At 38.9% G+C, this 20,049-nt stretch overlaps 1 protein-coding gene across 1 annotated transcript in view; it reads right to left on the reverse strand.

Annotated features, from left to right (window-relative positions):
- The window catches only part of MAP3K19 (mitogen-activated protein kinase kinase kinase 19), a gene marked incomplete at both ends in the record, with an annotated part of 54,268 nt that overhangs the window by 24,993 nt on the left and 9,226 nt on the right, over positions 1-20,049 (reverse strand). The window contains 5 exons of the mRNA XM_080799257.1: positions 1,630-1,726; positions 11,306-11,421; positions 14,066-14,181; positions 16,101-16,255; positions 18,346-18,534. Of these exons, the coding sequence (XP_080655383.1) occupies positions 1,630-1,726; positions 11,306-11,421; positions 14,066-14,181; positions 16,101-16,255; positions 18,346-18,534 (673 nt within the window). The remainder of the gene's footprint in view (positions 1-1,629; positions 1,727-11,305; positions 11,422-14,065; positions 14,182-16,100; positions 16,256-18,345; positions 18,535-20,049) is intronic.

A 20,049-nucleotide genomic window follows, 5' to 3' on the forward strand; every position in this document is an offset into this window, starting at 1 on the left:
GAGTTAAAGAGATTTGTTGATACTTAAGATGAATACAACGCACACTAGTGCCCCAAACATTTTTGTTTCACACTTGTGACTTGAAAGAGTAACTACTAAAGACTAATAACTATGAGAAGAAAATTTACCAGAAACATAATCGCTTCTTTCAAATTTGAAAAATTTCAAGCAAAATTTTAAGCAAGAGCTCAAATTTTAAGCAAGAGCTTAGTGGAGGTGTTACATATGTGCTATGACTCCTCTATGAAAATTTTTTATATTTTAAAATTATAAAAAATTACTGTTACGCTGGAAAGAAATTTTTAAAAAGAGTACAGCAAAAAAAAATTATAAACGTTTTAAAAGATTTAATTTATTTATTTGAAAGAGAGAAAGAGTGAGCAAGAGAGCGAGTACAAGGAGTGGGGGTCGAGGTGGGAGGCAGAAGGAGAAACAGGTTCCCCGATGAGCAGGGAGCCCGATGCGGGACTCGATCCCAGGACCCTGGGATCATGACCTGAGCTGAAGCCAGAAGCTTAACTAACCGAGCCACCCAGTCCCCCCTGACATTATCAATTATTTTAAAAGAATTAGTTGCACCTCAAATGGCAAGTCATCTCCAAATAGAGTAGAATAAACAAATTACTTAATCTCTTGGAGGGTACTTGGGACACAACTGTTCTGAGAACTCTGCTTTGAAGTGTTCAAAAGTCAAAGTCAGACCACAACGGGTGTTTGGAAGAGGGCCAGGATTTTTTAAATTTTAATTATTTAGTTATTCTCCACCCTAAGCCTGGACAAAGGAGATTCCAAGTGAGTTTGAGAGAGACAGGAGCTCGACAGGAGAGGGCAGCATCGCATAAGGGGGCAAAGGAGATAGCGGTTGGGCCGGCAGTGCGGCGTTTGAGGAGGTTCACGGGGTTGCGGAGAAAAGAATCCAAGAGGACAGCTTCCCTGCAGAGTTAGAAATGGAAGCCAGAAAATTGCCGAAGAGAAACTGGAGCAGTGCGAATAAACATTTAATTTAAGAAATTTATAGGTGAGTAGATCATTGTGATCTTTGTGGAGACTATTTTCTGAAGTGAGAATCTGCAAATACCTTGTGGTCTGTTAAATGCAAAAGCACTCATGGATATGACAGGATAACATATTTGGAATGGGTGTTGTTCTGGAAAATTCCAGACTTATGTCCTCATGGAATAAAAGACTGAGAGTTGGGGCTTTAGTGCCTTGTTCAGTTCCCCATCTTTTTCTGAAGAGAGAAGCCCTGGGATAACAGCTGAAGGAGACATGCTTGTTTCTGGAAGAGAACAGATCCCTGGAGCTGATGGAAGATTCTGAGAGGAAAGAAATGGGGGAAAAGATGTTATCAGACAAAAAGGAAAGCGGGGGAGGATGCCAGCTGAACTGGAGTGTGGTGAATCAAGAGAGAGACATAAGAGAGATGGCCATTTTAGCTGGCAAGTGGCCAAGACTCTGATTGAGATAAAGATCAAAGGATAGGACTGTGAGTGGGTTTTCTTGACCTTTGAGCTTTTCTGTGTTTTCAAAGTTGTCTACCAAGACTACTGAAATTGGGGTGGCGGGGTTGGGGGAGAGTGGAGTCCAAATAATCAGTGTACACAATAACACAAATAATAGCCCAGATACCTTCTGTCCCGGGTTGCCAATCTTGTCCATCACCACTTGGATCTCCTCCTTCACTAACCAATATGGAATGACTACAGTTCTCGTCTTGGTCAAACTCCTGCAATATCATGAAATAGCAACTCAATTATTCAATGTACTACTTTGTTGACAGAATGAATAGTGATTTTTCGGGGTGCCTGGGTGGCTCAGTGGGTTAAAGCCTCTGCCTTCGGCTCAGGCCATGGTCCCATGGTCCTGGGATCGAGCCCCGCATTGGGCTTTCCGCTCAACAGGGAGCCTGTTTCCCCCTCTCTGCCTGCCTCTCTGCCTACTAGTGATCTGTCTGTCAAATAAATAAATAAAATCTTTAAAAAAAAAAAAAAAGAATAGTGATTTTTCTAATAGTGATTTTCTAAGACAAAATGAATAGTGATTTTCTAAGTTACACACGGTGGATTCCTTTTAAGTTGGAGAAAGTATTTAAGACTGAAATAATGGGAAAAGTATCTCCTCCTGAGCACCAAGCTCGGACAGTTCCATGGACATGATTAAGTGCATAATCGAAAATGAAGATCAAAGCTGAAATCACATAGACACATAGAAATTCAATATCTTATACTTTCTATCATGTCAGCATCCAGGCTGCTAAGCTGCCATGAATTCCATCTGGGCGGGTAACTGGAAAGAATCCTTTGGCCACAGCAGTGAACAACCCCAAAGGAACATGATTTTTTTCCATAACGCCTCCCTGGGGCATCACTTACAGTTGGCAAGGATGGAAATCCCTGCCCCATATGGAAGCTGCAGATATAACTCTAGACTGAAAGGAGACAGCAAAGCTGATTAAAGTTTTTACTATGACAGCTTTCTGATCTAATCATGGCATGCAACCTCTCAAGGAAGGAAAAACTTCCTTTCTACCGTGTAGAAAGTAATCGTTATGCTAAGAACCATGGTTGAAAACCAACTTGATTTATGAAAAGTAATCCCTCACTCTCCAAATAAGAAGTGTTTTCTTATTAGAATTCATTGTTGTCGATAGGTTCCTTCCTTAGAAGTTGTTGCTGCCAGTGATTTTGCCCTATTTAATGTCTATAACAGTGATAGAGGCAAGCGGTTGTTAAAATATCCCCTCATAACCCAGAAGTTACAATGAGTTCTCTGGCTTCTCTTATGAGGGTGAGCCACCTATTTAAGGGAACTGTTGGATATAAAGTCTTTGCCCTAAGTGCAGATGCCTGTCACACAGGTGGGCAGGGCAGTCCATCACAAAGACTCTGAAATGTCATTTATTCATAACCAGTCGAGTTTGGGAATCTTTACCACTTTGTTCATTTTAATTTTCACAGAAAATACTAAAAGTAAAATCCTTCATTTACACTGCCATTAAAATGTTTTAGGTATTCAATCATAATAACTTCATAGTCATACGTATTATGCAGCAGGACCTGCTTTTTAAAGCATTTTCTATCGCCTGGCAAGGGTTAGGTACTCTGTCTCAGACCATCCCGGTTGTCATTGGCAAATAGGAGACCTGGGCTGGGTCACCCTGATACTAGGCTGTTGTGAATTTCACTGCTTGCTCTTCTCTGCATTTCAAAAATTCTACCACTATGGGGCACATTTCTTCTCCATCCCATTCATTTACAAAGGGGGAGTGGGGAACTCTTTTTAGAATATATAGAAATACCAAAAAAAATTTTTTTAATGCAGTAGAAAAAAAATCTCTTATTATCCTACAAATGAAAAGCAAATTCTGTTAACATAGAAATAATATTTCCTTAGTCTTTTTCCAAAGTATTTTAAAAATATAGTTGCATCATGCATTGTTTTATCCAGGTTTTTCACTGAAGACAAGTACAAATTACATAGCAATTTGCTGAGTAAACATTATTTTAATGTAATTGTAAATTCTTTCCCTCAACAAATATCTATCATAACAATGTTTAGTTAAACCCATGAGTCTTACAATAGAAGCCCATAATGCTTATTAGGCAGTTCTTAATTCTTCAATATTACACATTGTGCTGTGAACATCCTTGCAATGAATACCCCAATTTTGTATTCTTTCTTTTTTTTTTAAGATTTTATTTATTTATTTGACAGACAGAGACTACAAGTAGGCAGAGAGGCAGGCAGAGAAAGCAGGCTCCCTGCTGAGCAGAGAGCCCCATGCGGGGTTCAATCCCAGGACCCTGAGATCATGACCTGAGCTGAAGGCAGAGGCTTAACCCACTGAGCCACCCAGGCGCCCCTCTATTATTTCTTCAGAGTAAATTTCTAGATATGGAATTATTGATCCAAAGAGTATGAGCATTTTTAAGTTGTCTTAAACACATTACTTTACTTTTATTTAATTTTTTAAAAAGATTTTATTTATTCATTTGACAGGAAGAGAGAGAAGCAGAAGCAGGTTCCCTGCTGAGCAAGGAACCCGATGTGGGACTCAATCCCAGGACCCTGGCTGGGATCGTGACCTGAGCCGACGGCAGATGCTCAACCATATGAGCCACCCAGGGGCCTTCACCCATTACTTTAGAAGTTTGCACTTACTACTTACACTCTACCAGCAATGCATGAGGGTGTTTTGCTACATCTGCTCCCTTAGCAATTATTATCACTTTTCATTTTTAGGGATATAATACATGAAAGTGCTCATCTTATTGTTCTTTGAATGTGCACACTTTGTTTAGTAAAAAAGTTTACAGATAGTTTCACATGTTTATTGACCCCTGAATTTTTCCTTTATATATACATATATATATATATATATACACACATAGTTTTTGTTTGGATCTTTAGTCTGGAACACTCTATGAGACCTCGAAATAGATTTCTACGATTTCATATAATTACAGTGACACAATGAAATTTTTATGCTAAGCTTTAGAAAATAGCAGCCTTCATATGGAAGTCTTAATATACAATTGGTCTTCACATCAGGTGTCTGTGTTATTAATGAGCTGTGATCAGTCTCTACTGCTCAGTTCATTTATTAGTTGGTCCTTTTGGAAAATCTGAAAGATGCAGAGTGTGTGCACACTAACCTACAAAAACCCATGATGATGACTAGCATTTACATACATAGTGTCAGACACTCCTCTATGCAACTTACACATATTAACCATTTAATCTTCACACTAACTCTAAAGGCAAGAACTGTTGTTTCTTTTTACACACAGGCCCAGAGAGGTTAACCAAAGTTATGTAGCTAGCTAGTGGTAGAGCCAGGAATCACACTCAGACTCTGAAGTCTGGTTCCAGAGCCCTTAACCTTCTGCTTTCATGCCACCATGAAACGCTTAAAATAAAGAATCTCAAAAAGAACCAGAAGGTGCCTGGGTGGCTCAGTAGGCCAAGTGTCTGCCTTTAGCTCAGGTCATGATCCCAGGGTCCTGGAATAGAGCACTGTCAGGCTCCCTAATAAGTGGGGAGTCTGCTCGTCCTTCTCCTCCTGCCCCTCCTCCCTGCTCATGCTCTTTCTCTCTCTCTCTCAAATAAATAAATAAAATCTTAAGGGGGAAAAAAAAAAAGGACCAGAAAGAAAAGAATCAATAACAGTAAGCAAAATTAAGAGACAAGGATACTAAAACCCAATTTGTAAGTTTTGCACGGGAAAAAAAAATAAAAGATATGTGACACCTGTAAGTATCTGATGACAATTTCTTCCACAGAATAAACTGAAAAACCATAAGCATCACACATACACAAAAAGGATTTAAAGAATAACACATACTTTGAAAGTCATCATGGAAATGAAGACTCTAAAACAGAAACAGCTCCAGATTTTCTAATTTCCTTTAGAATGATAAATATGAAAGACTTTAAGATGTACTTGGGTGCCCCAAGGAGGACAATTGAAATAATGACACTCAGTCATGAGTGAAGGAGAGAAAATATTAGAACAACCCCAACATAAATGGATTTCATAAACCACTGACAATGATGCGGGAGATAACAATAGACTAGGAAAAGGGTATAGCATTTGAATCTACAAACAACGGAATCCCAAACATACAGAAGAGAAAAGAGGCAGAGAAATCATACGTAATTAAATTGGGAAGGAAGATTCTCCTTAGATGAAAGGAATTTGGGAGAGGCTGTAAAGTCTCTCAGGGAGCAATCCCACAAGTAAGGCAACTGCCTATATTCGTAAACGAGAAAAACCTATTGCAGACAGCGAAAAAGAAAACCAAGCTTTCATTCAATGAAAAGAAGTGAAGGATGACCTTGGGTTTTATGATTTAAACCCTAGAGAAAGCATGAGAGAGAAAAGGCAAGTTCAATAGTCAGAGTCTGTTTCTCCCTCAGAAATGACTTCAAAGTTATTTCAATCATAATAAGAAAAATACGGAGTGAAGGCTCAATAAGCGTTTTTAAGTTGCATAGAAAAAAATGTACTACTGCAAAGGGATGTTTAGTTCTTTTACAAAAGAAAATTGCTTAAACATACCATAAAAAATGAAAAGCAAATGTGTTTTTGTTTACCAATTTCTAATGCATGACTGTTACTTTCAAGATCAATCTCTAGGTATTTTATTTCAATTACTATGTAATATTAGTAACCAAAACCAAGACAACCTTCAATGTTGTGACAAAATGCGCTCCTTGCAGGGTTGCTCAGTCTCACCCCTACTGACATTGGGACTGGGTAACTTGCCATTGTGGGTATGATCCTGTGCCCTCTAGGATGTTTAGCAGAATCTCTCACCTCTACCCACACTAGATGCCAGTTGCCCCTCCACCCCAGTTGTGACACCAAAAATGTCTCCAAATGCGGCCAGATGCCCTCTGGAGGGCAAGATCGCCCCCCTGTGGAGAACCAGTGTGTCATAGCAACTCTGGTTTGGTTTTTGTTTTTTAACCTGCTTTAAAAAGTTATAAATTCGCAAAGGAAAATACTCAAATAGTATTAAATAAGCTGGGTTTTTATTTTTTATTTTTTAAAGATTTTAAGTACATCCCCTGTGGGACTTGAACTCATAACCCTGAGATCAAGAGTCCCATGCTTTACCAACTGCAGCCAGACACCCTTACACTGTTTTTTAATATTAAAAAATAGTAATAATAGTATTAAAATATACATTTCCATTCTACCTCATCCCATCCCACGCTCCAAAGGAGTCCTGATTTAACCATTACCATACATATATTTTTAAAGATTTTATTTTTTTAAAACTTTATTTATTTGAGTGAGAGAGAGAGAGCATAAGCAGGGGGAGGAGCAGAGGGAGAGGGAGAAGCAGACTCCCTCCTGAGCAGGGAGCCCGATGTGGGGGTTGATTCCTGGACCATGACCTGAGCCAAAAGCAGATACTTAATTAACTGAGCCAGCCATGTGCCCCTAAAGATTTTGTTTTTAAGTAATCTCTACAACCTATGTGGGGTTCAAACTCACAACCGAAGATTAAGAATTGCATCCTCTACCAACTGAGCCAGCCAGGCGCCCCCAACCATTTCTATATTTTAATTTTAAATTAATTTCAATGTTTGTCAAACTTGCATATTTTTAAAAAGTCAAATAATGGTAAAAACTTTTAAGTAAAGGTCATCAGTTTCCTTCCCCACCCTCTTCCTTCTGAGGTAACCACTTCCAGCCTTTTAATTGTTTTTTTTTTTTTTATATTTTCTTCCAATTCTCTAGCTGATACAATAGTCCTGCTCTCTCCTGAGTCATCAAAACGAAATATTACCTACCGACTTTTGATTAAGTAGACAATATCATATTCTTATACCCTCATTTTTATTTCTGTTTTGTTTTACTCATTTTCTTACATATTTTTTAATCCCTAGATCTTCCCAACCTCCAGTAATTTCTCCACTTGGTTAAATATATGAGATAATATATTAGTTCCATTGCTTTCCTGGAAATCCCCATTATCCTACTCTTCTCCCCCCCCCCAAATTATCTCTGCTCTTTGTTCCCTAGACTTGATACATGGCTGACACCTTGGAACTTGCCTTCTCCATAATACCAATGATTCTCTATCTCTTGTGTTAGATTCCAGATCCTCTGCATCATGGTCCAATTTTCCTTCTGTATTTTTATCTATTCCCTTAATTTTTTTTTAAGATTCAATTTTTTTAAGGTAATCTCTACACCCAACATGGAGCTCGAGCTCACAAACTCAGATTCAAGAGTCACATGCTCTACTGACTGAGCCAGCCAGCTGCCCCTCTATTCCCTTAATTTAGTAGGGCACATAATAGCTTCCTTAAAAGGTATATGAGAAGTAAAATGCTTGAGTGTTAGTATGTCTGAAAAATTTCTTTGTTCAACTCTAATACTTGATTGATAGTTTGTCTGGGTATAGAATCCGAGGCTGGGAACAATTCTTTTCTCAGGTATTTGAAAGCATATGCCTCCCCTTGCCATTACCTTCAATTTAAGTGTAGCATACATTCAGAAAAGTGCATGGATTCGTAAATTTTTATAAACTGAACACATTTGTGTAACCAGGACCCAGATCAAGTAAAATAATTCTTAGATATAACATGAGAATTAAGACCCATAGAAAATAGATGAATTGATTTTCACCAAAATGAGAAACTTTTGGGGGTGCCTGGGTGGCTCAGTTGTTAAGCATCTGCCTTCAGCTCAGGTCATGATCCAGGTCCTGGGATTAAGCCTAGTGTCCAGCTCCCTGCTCAGTGGGAAGCCTGCTTCTCCCCTGCTTCTCCCTCTCCCCACTCCCCCTGCTTGTTTTCCCTTTCTTGCTGTGTCTCTGTCACATAAATAAATAAAATCTTAAAATAAATAAATACAAAAACTTTTGTTCAATGAAAGCCAAGTTACAGAGATGAAAATAACAAGCCAGTTCTTCCTATTGACTAGTAGAAAATATTTGCAAATCACATATCCAGAATATATAAGGAATTCTCTAAACCCAACGGTAAGAAAACAAACCAATCAGAAAACTTACAAAAGTTCGAACGATTCATGCCAATGGGGAATAGTAAACCCATGAAAAAATGTTCAATATCAGTCATTAGGGAAGTGCAATTTAAAACCACAATGAGAGACCACCGTACATCTATTAAGACAGTTAAAATAAAAAATATTGATAGTGCTAAATGTTGGCCAGGGGACAGAAAAACTGGACGTCTCATTCATTGCTAGTGGGAATATAAAATGATAGAGGGGTGCCTGGGTGGCTCAGTGGGTTAAGCCTCTGCCTTCGGCTCAGGTCGTGATCCCGGAGTCCTGGGAGCCAACCCTCCCCCCCCATCAGGCTCTCTGCTTGGCAGGGAGCCTGCTTCCCCCTCTCTCTTTGCCTGCCTCTCTGCCTACTTGTGATCTCTCTCTGTGTGTCAAATAAATAAATAAAATCTTTAAAAAATAAAAGTTATACATACATTTACCAGATGACCCAGTAAATGGATTCCTGAACATGTATCCTAGAGAAATGAAAGTGTATATTTATACAGAAATCTATTCACAATTGCTCATAGTTGCTTTATATATAATAACTCAAAACTGGAAATCATCTAAATGACTCTCAACAAGTGAATGGTTAAGTAAACTGTGAATATCCGTGCCATAGAATACTACTTAGCAATGTAAAGAAACTTGATAGGACTTGGGTCTATCTCAAGAGCATTATGCTGAGTAGAAAAAGCCAATCTGCAAAGTTTTTATGTATGGTAATTCCATTTATATGACATTCTCAAAATGATAAAATTATGGAGATGGAGAACAGATCAGTGGCTGCCAGGGGTTAGGGAAGGGAAGAGGATGTGGCTATGAAGTCACCCTTGTGGTGGCAGTTTCGAATTTTTGATTCTGGTGATTCAGGGGATGAACCATCATAGAACTGGGGGTGCCTGGGTGGTACGGTTGGTTAGGTGACCTAGTCTTCGTTTCATCTCCAGTCATGGTCTCAGGGTCATGGGATTAGCCCCCGTGGGGCTCCCTGTTCCGCATGGGGACTCACTCTCTAAAACAAATAAATAAATAAATAAAATCTTAGGGAAAAAAAGAAATGACACAGAATTGTATACTCAGACACAAAAACAGAGAAAGAAAGAAAAAAGAATGTATGCAAATTCTAGTGAAATCCAAGCAGGGTCTGTAGTTTAGCTAATTGTAATGCATCGATGTCAACTTCCCAGTTTCGACAATCTGCTATAGTTATGATAATAGTTCCCATTGGGGGAAGCTGGTGAAGTTTACACAGGATGTCTTTGTACTATTTTTATAAGTTCCAATAAATCTGTAATTATTTCAAAACAAGAAAGTTTGGTTTGTTTGGTTTTTTTTTTTAAGATTTTATTTATTTATTTGAGAGAGAGAGAATAAGTCGGGGGGAGGGGCAGAGGAAGAGGGAAATCAACTGAGCAGGGAGCCCTAGATGGGGCTCAATCCCAGGACCCTGGGATCATGGTCTGAACTGTAGGCAGAAACTTTACCAACTGAGCACCCAGGCGCCCCAAGAAATTTTTTCAAGTTAAATTTTTGGTTTTTGTTTTCTTTGTTGTTTTGGGATAATTTTTCAAAGGAGAAAGGGACTGAAAGGTCTTTACTCCACCATCTCCAAAAGTCCTTATTATTGCTTATAAATATTATAGTCCATACCTCATTAACTTTCTTTTTTTTTTAAATAAAGATTTTACTTATTTGACAGAGAGAGAGAGAGAGAGCTCAAGCAGGGGGAGCAGCAGGGGGAGAAGGGAAGCAGGCTCCCTGATGAGCAGGGAACACGACACTGGGCTCCATCTCAGGACCCTGGGATCATGACCTGAGCTAAAGGTAGAGGCTTAACCAACTGAGCCACCCAGGCATCCCCCTCATCAACTTTTAAAAACAAACAATATGTTTTCCTACCAACAAAATATAGGGTAGCAATATTTTTAACTGTCTGGGCTATGTTAATTTTCATAAAAACTGAAAAGGTACAAATGAGTACACGGTGCAAAGTTTGTCTCCAATTCTCTCCCTGTAGGCGACCACTGTTACCAGTTTATTGTATATATTGTGTATCAGTCCACAGTTTTCTATGGATTACACTGTTTGTTAGTAGTACTGTTACTAAACTGTGAGGGACTTTTTGTGGAGTCATTCATCATGGCAAGGGATTGTTGGGGTATTGTGGTGACTGTGGCCAAGAGGATGCACCTTCTTTGTGGTACCCTCTGATGGATTTGACATGATCAGATTAATGGTCTTCTCTTTTTCCACGTTTACACACATAAACATAAGCTATATTTTATTATTTAATATGGGCCCAATATTCTGTGGTATTAGGTATACACACACACACACAATGCACAAGACTCCAAGCTGACTAGCTAATTACTGCTCTGAGATTAAACCTGTGGAACACTGTCTTATTTTTATTTTATTTATTTATTTATTTATTTATTTATTTGACAGAGAGAGATCACAAGTAGGCAGAGAGGCAGGCAGAGAGAGAGAGGAGGAAGCAGGCCCTCTGCTGAGCAGATAGCCGGATGCGGGGCTCGATCCCAGGACCCTGGGATCATGACCGGAGCCGAAGGCAGAGGCTTTAAACCAATGAGCCACCCAGGTGCCCCGGAACACTGTCTTATTAATTGTGCTTTCAATTACTTTGTGATTACATTAAAAATATAATTGTAATGTACGATTGTTACAAAATATTCAAGCAATACAAATGAAGTTGTTGATGGAGTAGGTTATTCATTTTTTGTTAGTTTCTTTGAAGAGAAAACATCTTACCTCACTGCTGCTGATGCTTTGCAAGATTATATTTTGGTTTGTAGTAACTGTCATCGTATCGGGTGGAGAAGAGTTTGTATCATGACAAATGTCAAGCAATGATTCAGCATGTCTTTCTGCCAAAAGAAACAGGATAATGTGTTTTGATGAGACTCATCTCTCTCAATTTCATAGGAAGATCTAGCTCTTGTTTCTAAAACCAGTTCCATTTTGTCAAAGATTTTCCTAAAATCATGTTCTGAGATCCTGATGAGGCTTCAGGCAATAATTATCACAGGAAAGGGTGTGAGGACAAGAGTCCACAGAATGGATGGGTTTTTGTTTGCTTAAAAAACAAAAGTTAGGCAAAGTTGCTAAGTGAAACCCGTAGTAATGGGCTGGAAATTATATCTGTTCTATAGTTACCAAGACCAGGCACATTTTCTGTCTAACACTTGAAGCCAGATTAAATTGGCAGAGTTCTGAACACCAAACGGAGAACTCCCAGTTAGTTACTGAGGGACTGTGGTCTCATATGCATCCCCTCCTGCTATCATGACTTTTTCAAATAAGGGCAGGCTCTTTGATGAAAACCTCTTCCTCTTCCAAGATCTCTTCCAGTTATTTTGTAACTGATACAAAATTGCACAAGGTTTATCTCTACTCAGACCCTCCCTATTTTCCTTCCTTACTCCGTGCAAACTTCACACTTCCTTACCACATCTGCTTTGCAACCTCTTTTCCAAGTTGGTATTTTCCCACACCTTGCTTCTTGCAACTCTCCCCAGTTCCTTCTTCTTGGTCTCACTGCCCTTGGGTTCCTAAATGCACACTGCTCTCTAACTGTGGGAATACTTGCTCGGCTCAGCCCTTTGCAATCCTCCGGTGATCTTACCTGCTTCCAGATCCTCACAATTCCCTTTTTGTAGTGAACTCCCAAACAATACCAACTCATTCCCTCCCACAGCCCTGTCCTACAGAACATTGCTACTTGGAAGGCAAGGTTCCAACAAACGCAGTGCTTTAGAACTTATTACCTTCAATATCCTCACCAAACAAGAGTGGTCTTCTCTTTTGTTGATTGTCTTTCCATCCCCCACTCCCCTTCCCTGGGCTGAAACTTTGGAATCAAATTGAACTCCCCTGACTTTTGTCTCCACCAGATTTACATCACTAAATGCTGTGAATTTTTCTTCCACAATAGCTCTTAGGGTCACTGCACCCAACACCTGGCAGGCGCAGGACCACACCAAACCCAGGACTCTTCTCTGGCCATTGTCACCACACACGCACTTTTTTTTTTTTTTTTAAGACTTTATTTATTTATTTGACAGACAGAGATCACAAGCAGGCAGAGAGGCAGGCAGAGAGAGAGAGAGAGGGAAGCAGGCTCCCTATGGAGCAGAGAACCGGATGTGGGGCTCGATCCCAGGACCCTGAGATCATGACCTGAGCCGAAGGCAGAGGCTTAACCCACTGAGCCACCCAGGCGCCCCTGCACACGCACTTCTATACTCTCTTAATAGAGCTCTCCGCCATGAATCTCTTCCTTTGAGTCCATTCTATGCAATAACAACAGCTTAATTTTCCTAAAACATGGTTTTCATCACTCCCTGGCTTAAACCCTTTTAGCGACTCTATTTTATTGAAAAAAAATCTGCATTCAATCGATCTTCAATGGACCCAGTTTCTTTAGGTATCTGATCTTACTATGTATTCCTGCTCCCCAACACGAACTTCCTAGTGTCTTGTTTGCCCCTGGGATAAGTGAGGCTCACTTACATCATGATGCCTCTGCTCTACAAAATCAGATCCCATCGCTTTTCAAGGACCAGATTGTGTTTCCCTTCTATCATGAAACCTTCCTTGGGATGGCCTTGTTCCCAGCCCAGAAGCGTCAGTCAGACAAGAAAGTCAAGCAGCTTTCACAAGGTCACATGTTACTCAATGAAACTTCTTTCATTTTACTTTTTTCTCTGTGACTATTTCTATTTCTTTGTTCAGACTCTCTCTCCCTACCTTTATCAAACCTTGTCTCTTTTTCTCTTCCTTCCAAATATTTTTTTAAGGATTTATTTATTTATTTTGAGAGAGAGATAGAATGCAAACAAGCAGGGGGAAAGGGAAGAAAATCTTTCAAGCAGACTTCCCACAAGCTAGGATGCTGAGGTGGGGTTCGATCCCATAGCCCATGAGATCAGGACCTGAGTAGAAACCAAGAGTTGGATGCCCAGCTGACTGAACTACCCAGGTGCCCCTCTCTTCCTTCCAAATCTTATCTAGCATTTAAGGACCATGGTATGTCCCTTCTCCCCTTTCAAGCTCATGAAAATCTCTTTCTCTCCTGACTTACGTGATATGTCCCTGACCAAACTAAACACTTTTAGGAGTTTGGACCACGTTGTAGATTTCTTTGCATCCCCCAGAATACCTAGTCATGGGCCTTGTATATAGTCACTGCTCAATAAATTGTTGCTGCCTTGATATCTTTATTTTTTTTAAGATTTTATTTATTTATTTGAGAGAGAGAGGGCATGAGAGGGGGGAGGGTCAGAGGGAAAAGCAGACTCCCTGCTGACCAGGGAGCCCAATAGGGGACTCCATCCCAGGACTCCAGGATCATGACCTGAGTCATGAAGGCAGTTGCTTAACCACCTGAGCCAACCAGGTGCGCTGCCTTGATATCTTTAAATGAATCCATCAAATACACATTGAAAGAGAAAGATTTCTAATAAGGTTTTTCAATAAGGGGAATTTTGAAAGTGGAATAGAAGTACTTACCTGGTTTTGGCATAGAATTCATTAGAATGTCCAATAACTGTTGTTTCCTAAAACTTTGTATTTGTGACACATAATGTATTGCTGATTTTCCACTAAAATCACAGAGTTTAGGATCTCTAGGAAGAATAAAATCACATCAAAGATAATTTAGTTAAATGTATTGAGGAAAGAACCAATATAAGAGGAAAAACATTGACATCAAATAAATAAAAGCAATCATGTAGTTTGGAGCTGACAACAATAACTTCAAAATGTAAGAGAGAGTGACATTTTTAAGTAAAAGGATTATGTTGGATATCTTATTTCTACTCCCAACCTAAAAAATTCCAATATTTGTAGAAAATGTCCAACTTTGGGCAAAAAATTTCATAATTCTTTAATGATGAGTAAATTAAGTGAAGATTGAAACATCCTGATAAACTGTCGTCTTATCATTCCAAATAGCTGACCTGATTACTTTATTCTTTCCAATGATTTAGCTAACTGCTTACTTTCTTGATAGTTCTTTTTTCTCTAATGCTAACAGCTAGCTTTTACCATTCAAAATAGTAGAATGGCATAGAATTAAGCCGATATGTTTATTTCACAGGCTCTGGTTGAGTGGATCAGATCTTGTCATAAAATCCCTCTGCATGATCTTTTCATTTCTCTTTGCCTAGCTCTGTGATTGTTAAGCCCACTGATTTATCTTAGCACTCCTTCAAAAGCACAAACATCCTCTCTACGTCGTACTGATCCTAGGATTAGACATCAGCTCAGAGAGATCCAGAAGGTAAATGATGAGAGCCCTGTTGACAGATTAGGGAGAGGGAGACAATGATTATACTTGCTTTGCTAGTCACAGTCTGGGACAAGGAACACATCAGTCGTGGTCTCCAATGTAACAGCTTTGAATTTGAATCTCCTTATTGCTACGGGACAGATTTTTTTGTTTTTGTTTTTGTTTTTTCACGGGACAGGGTAATGTTTTATCATCTGCAACAATAATCTCTTACAGCTTTTTCTTTATCGAAGGTCATGATTCAAAAAAATAGCATAGGACCCAGAATCAGGGGACAGCTACTGCCTTGATATGTGGCCATAAGTAAGTCATTTAACTCATTGGGACTTGAGTTTGCTCGTTTGCCTTGATTAGTGTTTCTCAGTGTAGTGTTTTTTTGATTTCCTATATTCTGGACCCCACTCCAGGCCTACTGAACACCATCTCCGGAGTCGTGTCCGGTACTCTCCATGTTAAACAATCTCAGTGGTTTCTTAACACTAAAGTCTACGGTAGCTTCAAACTTCCATCTTCATCCCATTATACTAACTGATCCTTTTACAATAGCTCATGTTCTTAACTCTACTTTTGTTCTTGAAACTCCCTTTCCTCTTTTATTCCTAAAACAAAATTCATATGAAGTACTGAGAAAGAATTTTGTCCATCTGTTCTTATTTGATGACAAGATATCTAGGTAATGGTGTTAGGAAACTACAATTCTAACATGAAAAACTGTTTTTTAATCCTCTGATTAAAAAAAAAAAGCTAATTGTTTACTTTCCCTCCTCCTAAAGAGCATTTTGGCATATAGTGATTTTTAGATAACTGGAAATCAAAATTGCTTTTGATAACTGACAACGCTTTCTGAAATAATTAGTAACATTTTGGAGGTAGGGAGCTGCCTACTCAAGAAGTACTTGACACTCCTCATAACTACCAAAAGATTATTTAAACAAATGGTCAACATCATAAGAATAATAAATAGCAACATCTAACATCTATGTATCACTTTGCAACTGCTAAGTCCCTTTTATGACCATATATGTGCATTCAATTCAATATTAATTTTTTTAAGATTGTATTTTTAAGCAATCTCTATACCCTAACTTACAACTCCGAGATAAAGAGTCACAGTCCACCTACTGAGCCAGCCAGGTTCCCCAATATGCAGAGTTTTAAAAAGCAATCTGTATGTTCAGATTTACAAGTGACTTCTGAAAATAACAGTGACACAAGACGCCCTTCCACTGATGCTGACTGACCACTCATACTCACGCATGATGCCGGAGGAGCTCAGACAGAACCTCCACAGGTCTGTAGGCTGTTGACATATCAAGACTCTCGAACAGATCCACATCCCTCACAGCCAGCATCAGAGGGGTCAAGCCGTGTTGGTTTGGGAAATTTATATCCAGGAACTCTTCAGATGCCTTTAAAAACAAGAACCTTTATTTCTGTTTTGTTTTTAGTGTGTGTCTATTTATACCAATCTTTGCATTTTCCTTGTTTAACCAAATTTTCATTTTCACTTCAATACATTCTCTCTCAGTATCTATATTGAGGAGGAGCTGATGAAATTACACAGGCCTGAGAGCCAGACAGAATTGGGTTTTACTTCCTTAAACTCATTCTTTAACTTTCCTGGTAGGATTATATGAAGAACACTTGATAAAATCACCCTGATAAAATAAGGGACATCCAGTTAAGCAATAAATAATTTTCATGGGGGACATAATCATATTAAAAGATTTATTTGGAAAAAAATTTATTTGGTATTCAAATTTAATTGAAAGTCCTGTATTTTTTGTTTGCAAAATCTGGCAATCCTACTCTCTGACCTTCAGAATCCTCAGCTGTCGGTAGGAAAAACAATGCCTTTTCTGTGGAGTTGTTTTGTTAGTTTGTTTTTTAAGATTTTGTTTATTTGAAAGAGTGAGCAAGAGAGAGAGAGCATGAGCTGAGCCAGGGGACAGGCAGAGGGAGAAGGAAGGCAGACTCCCTGCCTGTGTGGGGTTGTTTTGATGATTAGAGACAGAATATGAAAAGCACTGAGTAGAGTTTGACACGTGGTCAATAAACATTTGTGGAATGAATGAATGAATGATCCACAATAAGAATGTAGCTCACTTAACTGTCTATGTACAGTCAAATGGAGGTGGGCATATAGGTGATATTTGTTGTTTTAATGAAAATGGAACTTAATTTGGATAATTCACAACTGAAAAACCACTGGAAGGCCAAAGTATCCAAATTGCTTATTTTATAGACCAAAGCAACTAACTAATTTCCACTCTATTTCACTTTATGCCATATCAGTATAGTCAACGTTTCTACCTCACTTTCTCTAGGGACAAACTAGAGATAATGATATTACCTCAGAAGGGTGCTGTGGGAATTAATTAGTTAATATTTTTTTCAGTCTCTGAAAAGAAGCTACCTCTTATATCAATGTTTATTCTTAGTTAGAACCAACATGAAAGGTTTGAGCTGAGAATAGTCTTACAATAGCACATTAATTCAGCATCTGCTTATTAAGTTCTGGATTCAGTTATAGGCACCAGTTTCTTAAAAAGTGGCTGCTAATATTTAGGGTGAAAAAATGTGGTTATGAAAACATATTGTATTATAACAACTGTTACAAATACCATTGAAATAAAATTATTGTCTTTCAAAAGTGTTCTAAACTTCAGTTATGACATATGGCAATTTTAGGCTATGGTTCAATACAACAAAAGAATTTAGAGTCCTTTGGATTTTGTTGTAGATCTCCTTGAATTCTAGGTGGCCAGAATTCTGTTCACTTTCTCTTTATCTGTTTGTATCTCTACCATAAGGGACTGGAAGAAGCTGTTTCCTAGCAGCAATTGATTTTCTTTCAGTTGGAAGGTCATGTGATCTGAAAGTGTCTCTGAAGGTAAATACCAAGAATAGAGAGTTGCCGGTCACCAATAATTAAAGTCCTTGGTTATGCATATGGTTTTGTAAGTTACTTTGGGAAAGCGTATCTGTGGCTAGAAGATCTAAACAAGAAGATCAATACCCGGAGAAGAAAGCACTTAAAAAACACACCCTCTTAACTCCTCTGGTTACAACTAAATATTATGCAAAGCAGAGGCTCTCTGATTCCCTTTTCAGGATAAAGATAATAAGTGCAGCTGGTCCAAAGGGATCTAAACAGCAATTGCACAAATGGCAATGATGTCAAGGGAGCTCCTCTGAGCAAGTTGACAGCTGTTCTCTAGGGACATTCTGGGAGCATATCATTCCCCGTGGGTGCTGCGTGACTTCTAACATCCAGCTGGAGGAAGGTGGAAACAGGCTGCTGCTGTGTTCTCTTATTACCCTGTTTTCCACCCTAGTATCCTCTTCGATCCTGTTTCTTTCCCCTATATTCTTCCTGAAGCTTTCTGGGACTGCATTTGAAAAGAACTTATTTTTCTTTAAAAGGAGTCCTATATAGTCTAGGCCTTTCTCACCATTTACCCACCCAAAGGCAGAAGCAAACATCAATTTAACTGACCAGCAAGTGTTGAAGTTGTGCAAGATCACCTTGCCATGAACTTTGTAGAAGTTGCATCTGGGGAGCCTGGATTCCATTGATGGCCAAGAGTAGTCTTCGCACATCGCAATTAGCCACGTGAACTGCAGTTTGATTGCTATAATTACAAAGGGTGATATCTGCTCCTTTTTCCAGAAGAAATTCAACAACCTGCAACATCACAACATTCTTATTTACATTTTTGAATGCAAACAGTATCTTCAGGGCTACTCAGAAAACTTAGACATGGCTTTGATTCATGATGTAGGAAAGGAGAATAAGAGGGGCATAAAAATGAAGAATTGATTTGAATGCCAATGACTTCTATTTGCCTTTTTAAAATTAGGAACACAAAAATCTACATGACATGAATGGTTTGGGGATACTATTCTTTTCTTTTTTAAGGTTTTATTTTTAAGTAATCTCTATACCCAACACAGGGCTTGAACTCACAACCCTGAGATCAAGAGTCACATGCTTGTGGTGCCTGAGTCCTTCAGTTGGTTAAGCATCTAACTTTGGCTTAGGTCATGATCTCAGGGTCCTGGAACTGAGCACTGCATTGGGGTCCATGCTCAGCCTGGAGTCTGCCTCCCCCACCAAATAAATAAAATCTCAAAAAAAAAAAAAAGAAAGAAAGAAAGTCACATGCTTTACCACCCAGGCACCCCTTGGAGATACTACTCTTTTCTTAAAATTAGAAGTTTGTGAATGTATTATGTTAAACCCACATAAAGCATCAAAGTCCTATTAGTATGATCTGTAATTTAATATGCAAAACCCGGGGCTCCTAGGTGGCTCAGTCAATTAAATGTCTGCCTTTGGCTCAGGTCATGATCCCAGCATCCTGGGATGAAGCCCTGTGATGGGCTCCCTGGTCAGCAGGTAGTCTACTTCTTCCTCCCCTTGCTCTTGCACTCTCTCAAATAAATAAAATCTTTTAGAAAAAATAAAATATAAACCCCAAATTTAGACATACATTCTCGAAAGTTGCAAGTATTTACAAAAGTATTTCTAGGAAGCAAATAAATGCTTTCAAAATGTTGATGTTTAATTTATTCAACAAATGGGATTGAGTGATTAGCATGAGTCAAGAACTGTCCTTGGTGCTGAGCCTCCAACAGTGAACAAGACAGGGACCAGCCTTTAAGGCATTTACAAACTAATGAGGAACAGAGACAGATAAAAAAGCAATTGTGACATAGTGTGAGAAATAGAGTGATAGGGTAAATATAGAAGAGTGAAGGTGTCACTTAAAAGAAATGAATTAAGCTGTCTCATTGGGTCCAGGAAGACTTAGTAGAGAAAATGTCTAAGCTGAGAACTGAGGGATCAGACTCAATTAACTAGGCAAAGACTAGGGGAAAGATTGTTTGAAGCAAAGGATATAGTGTAAACAAAGTACTGTGGATGCTATGGACTGAATTCTTTCTCCTCAAAATTCATATGTTGAAGCCCTAACCTCCAATGTGACTTTATTTGGAGAGGGGACCTCTAGGAAGTAATTAAGGTTAGATTAGGTTCTAGAAATGGGGCCCTGATCTGATAGGACTAGTGTCATTATATGAAGAGACATAAGAGAACTTGTTCTCTTTCTCTCTGCCAAGTGAGGACACAGAGAGAAGGTGGTCATCTATAAGACAGGAAAAAACCTCTCGCCAGAAACCAAATTGGCCAGAATCTTGA

This window comes from Martes martes (genome assembly GCF_963455335.1).
Source record: "Martes martes genome assembly, chromosome: 3".
Classification (NCBI taxonomy): domain Eukaryota; kingdom Metazoa; phylum Chordata; class Mammalia; order Carnivora; family Mustelidae; genus Martes; species Martes martes.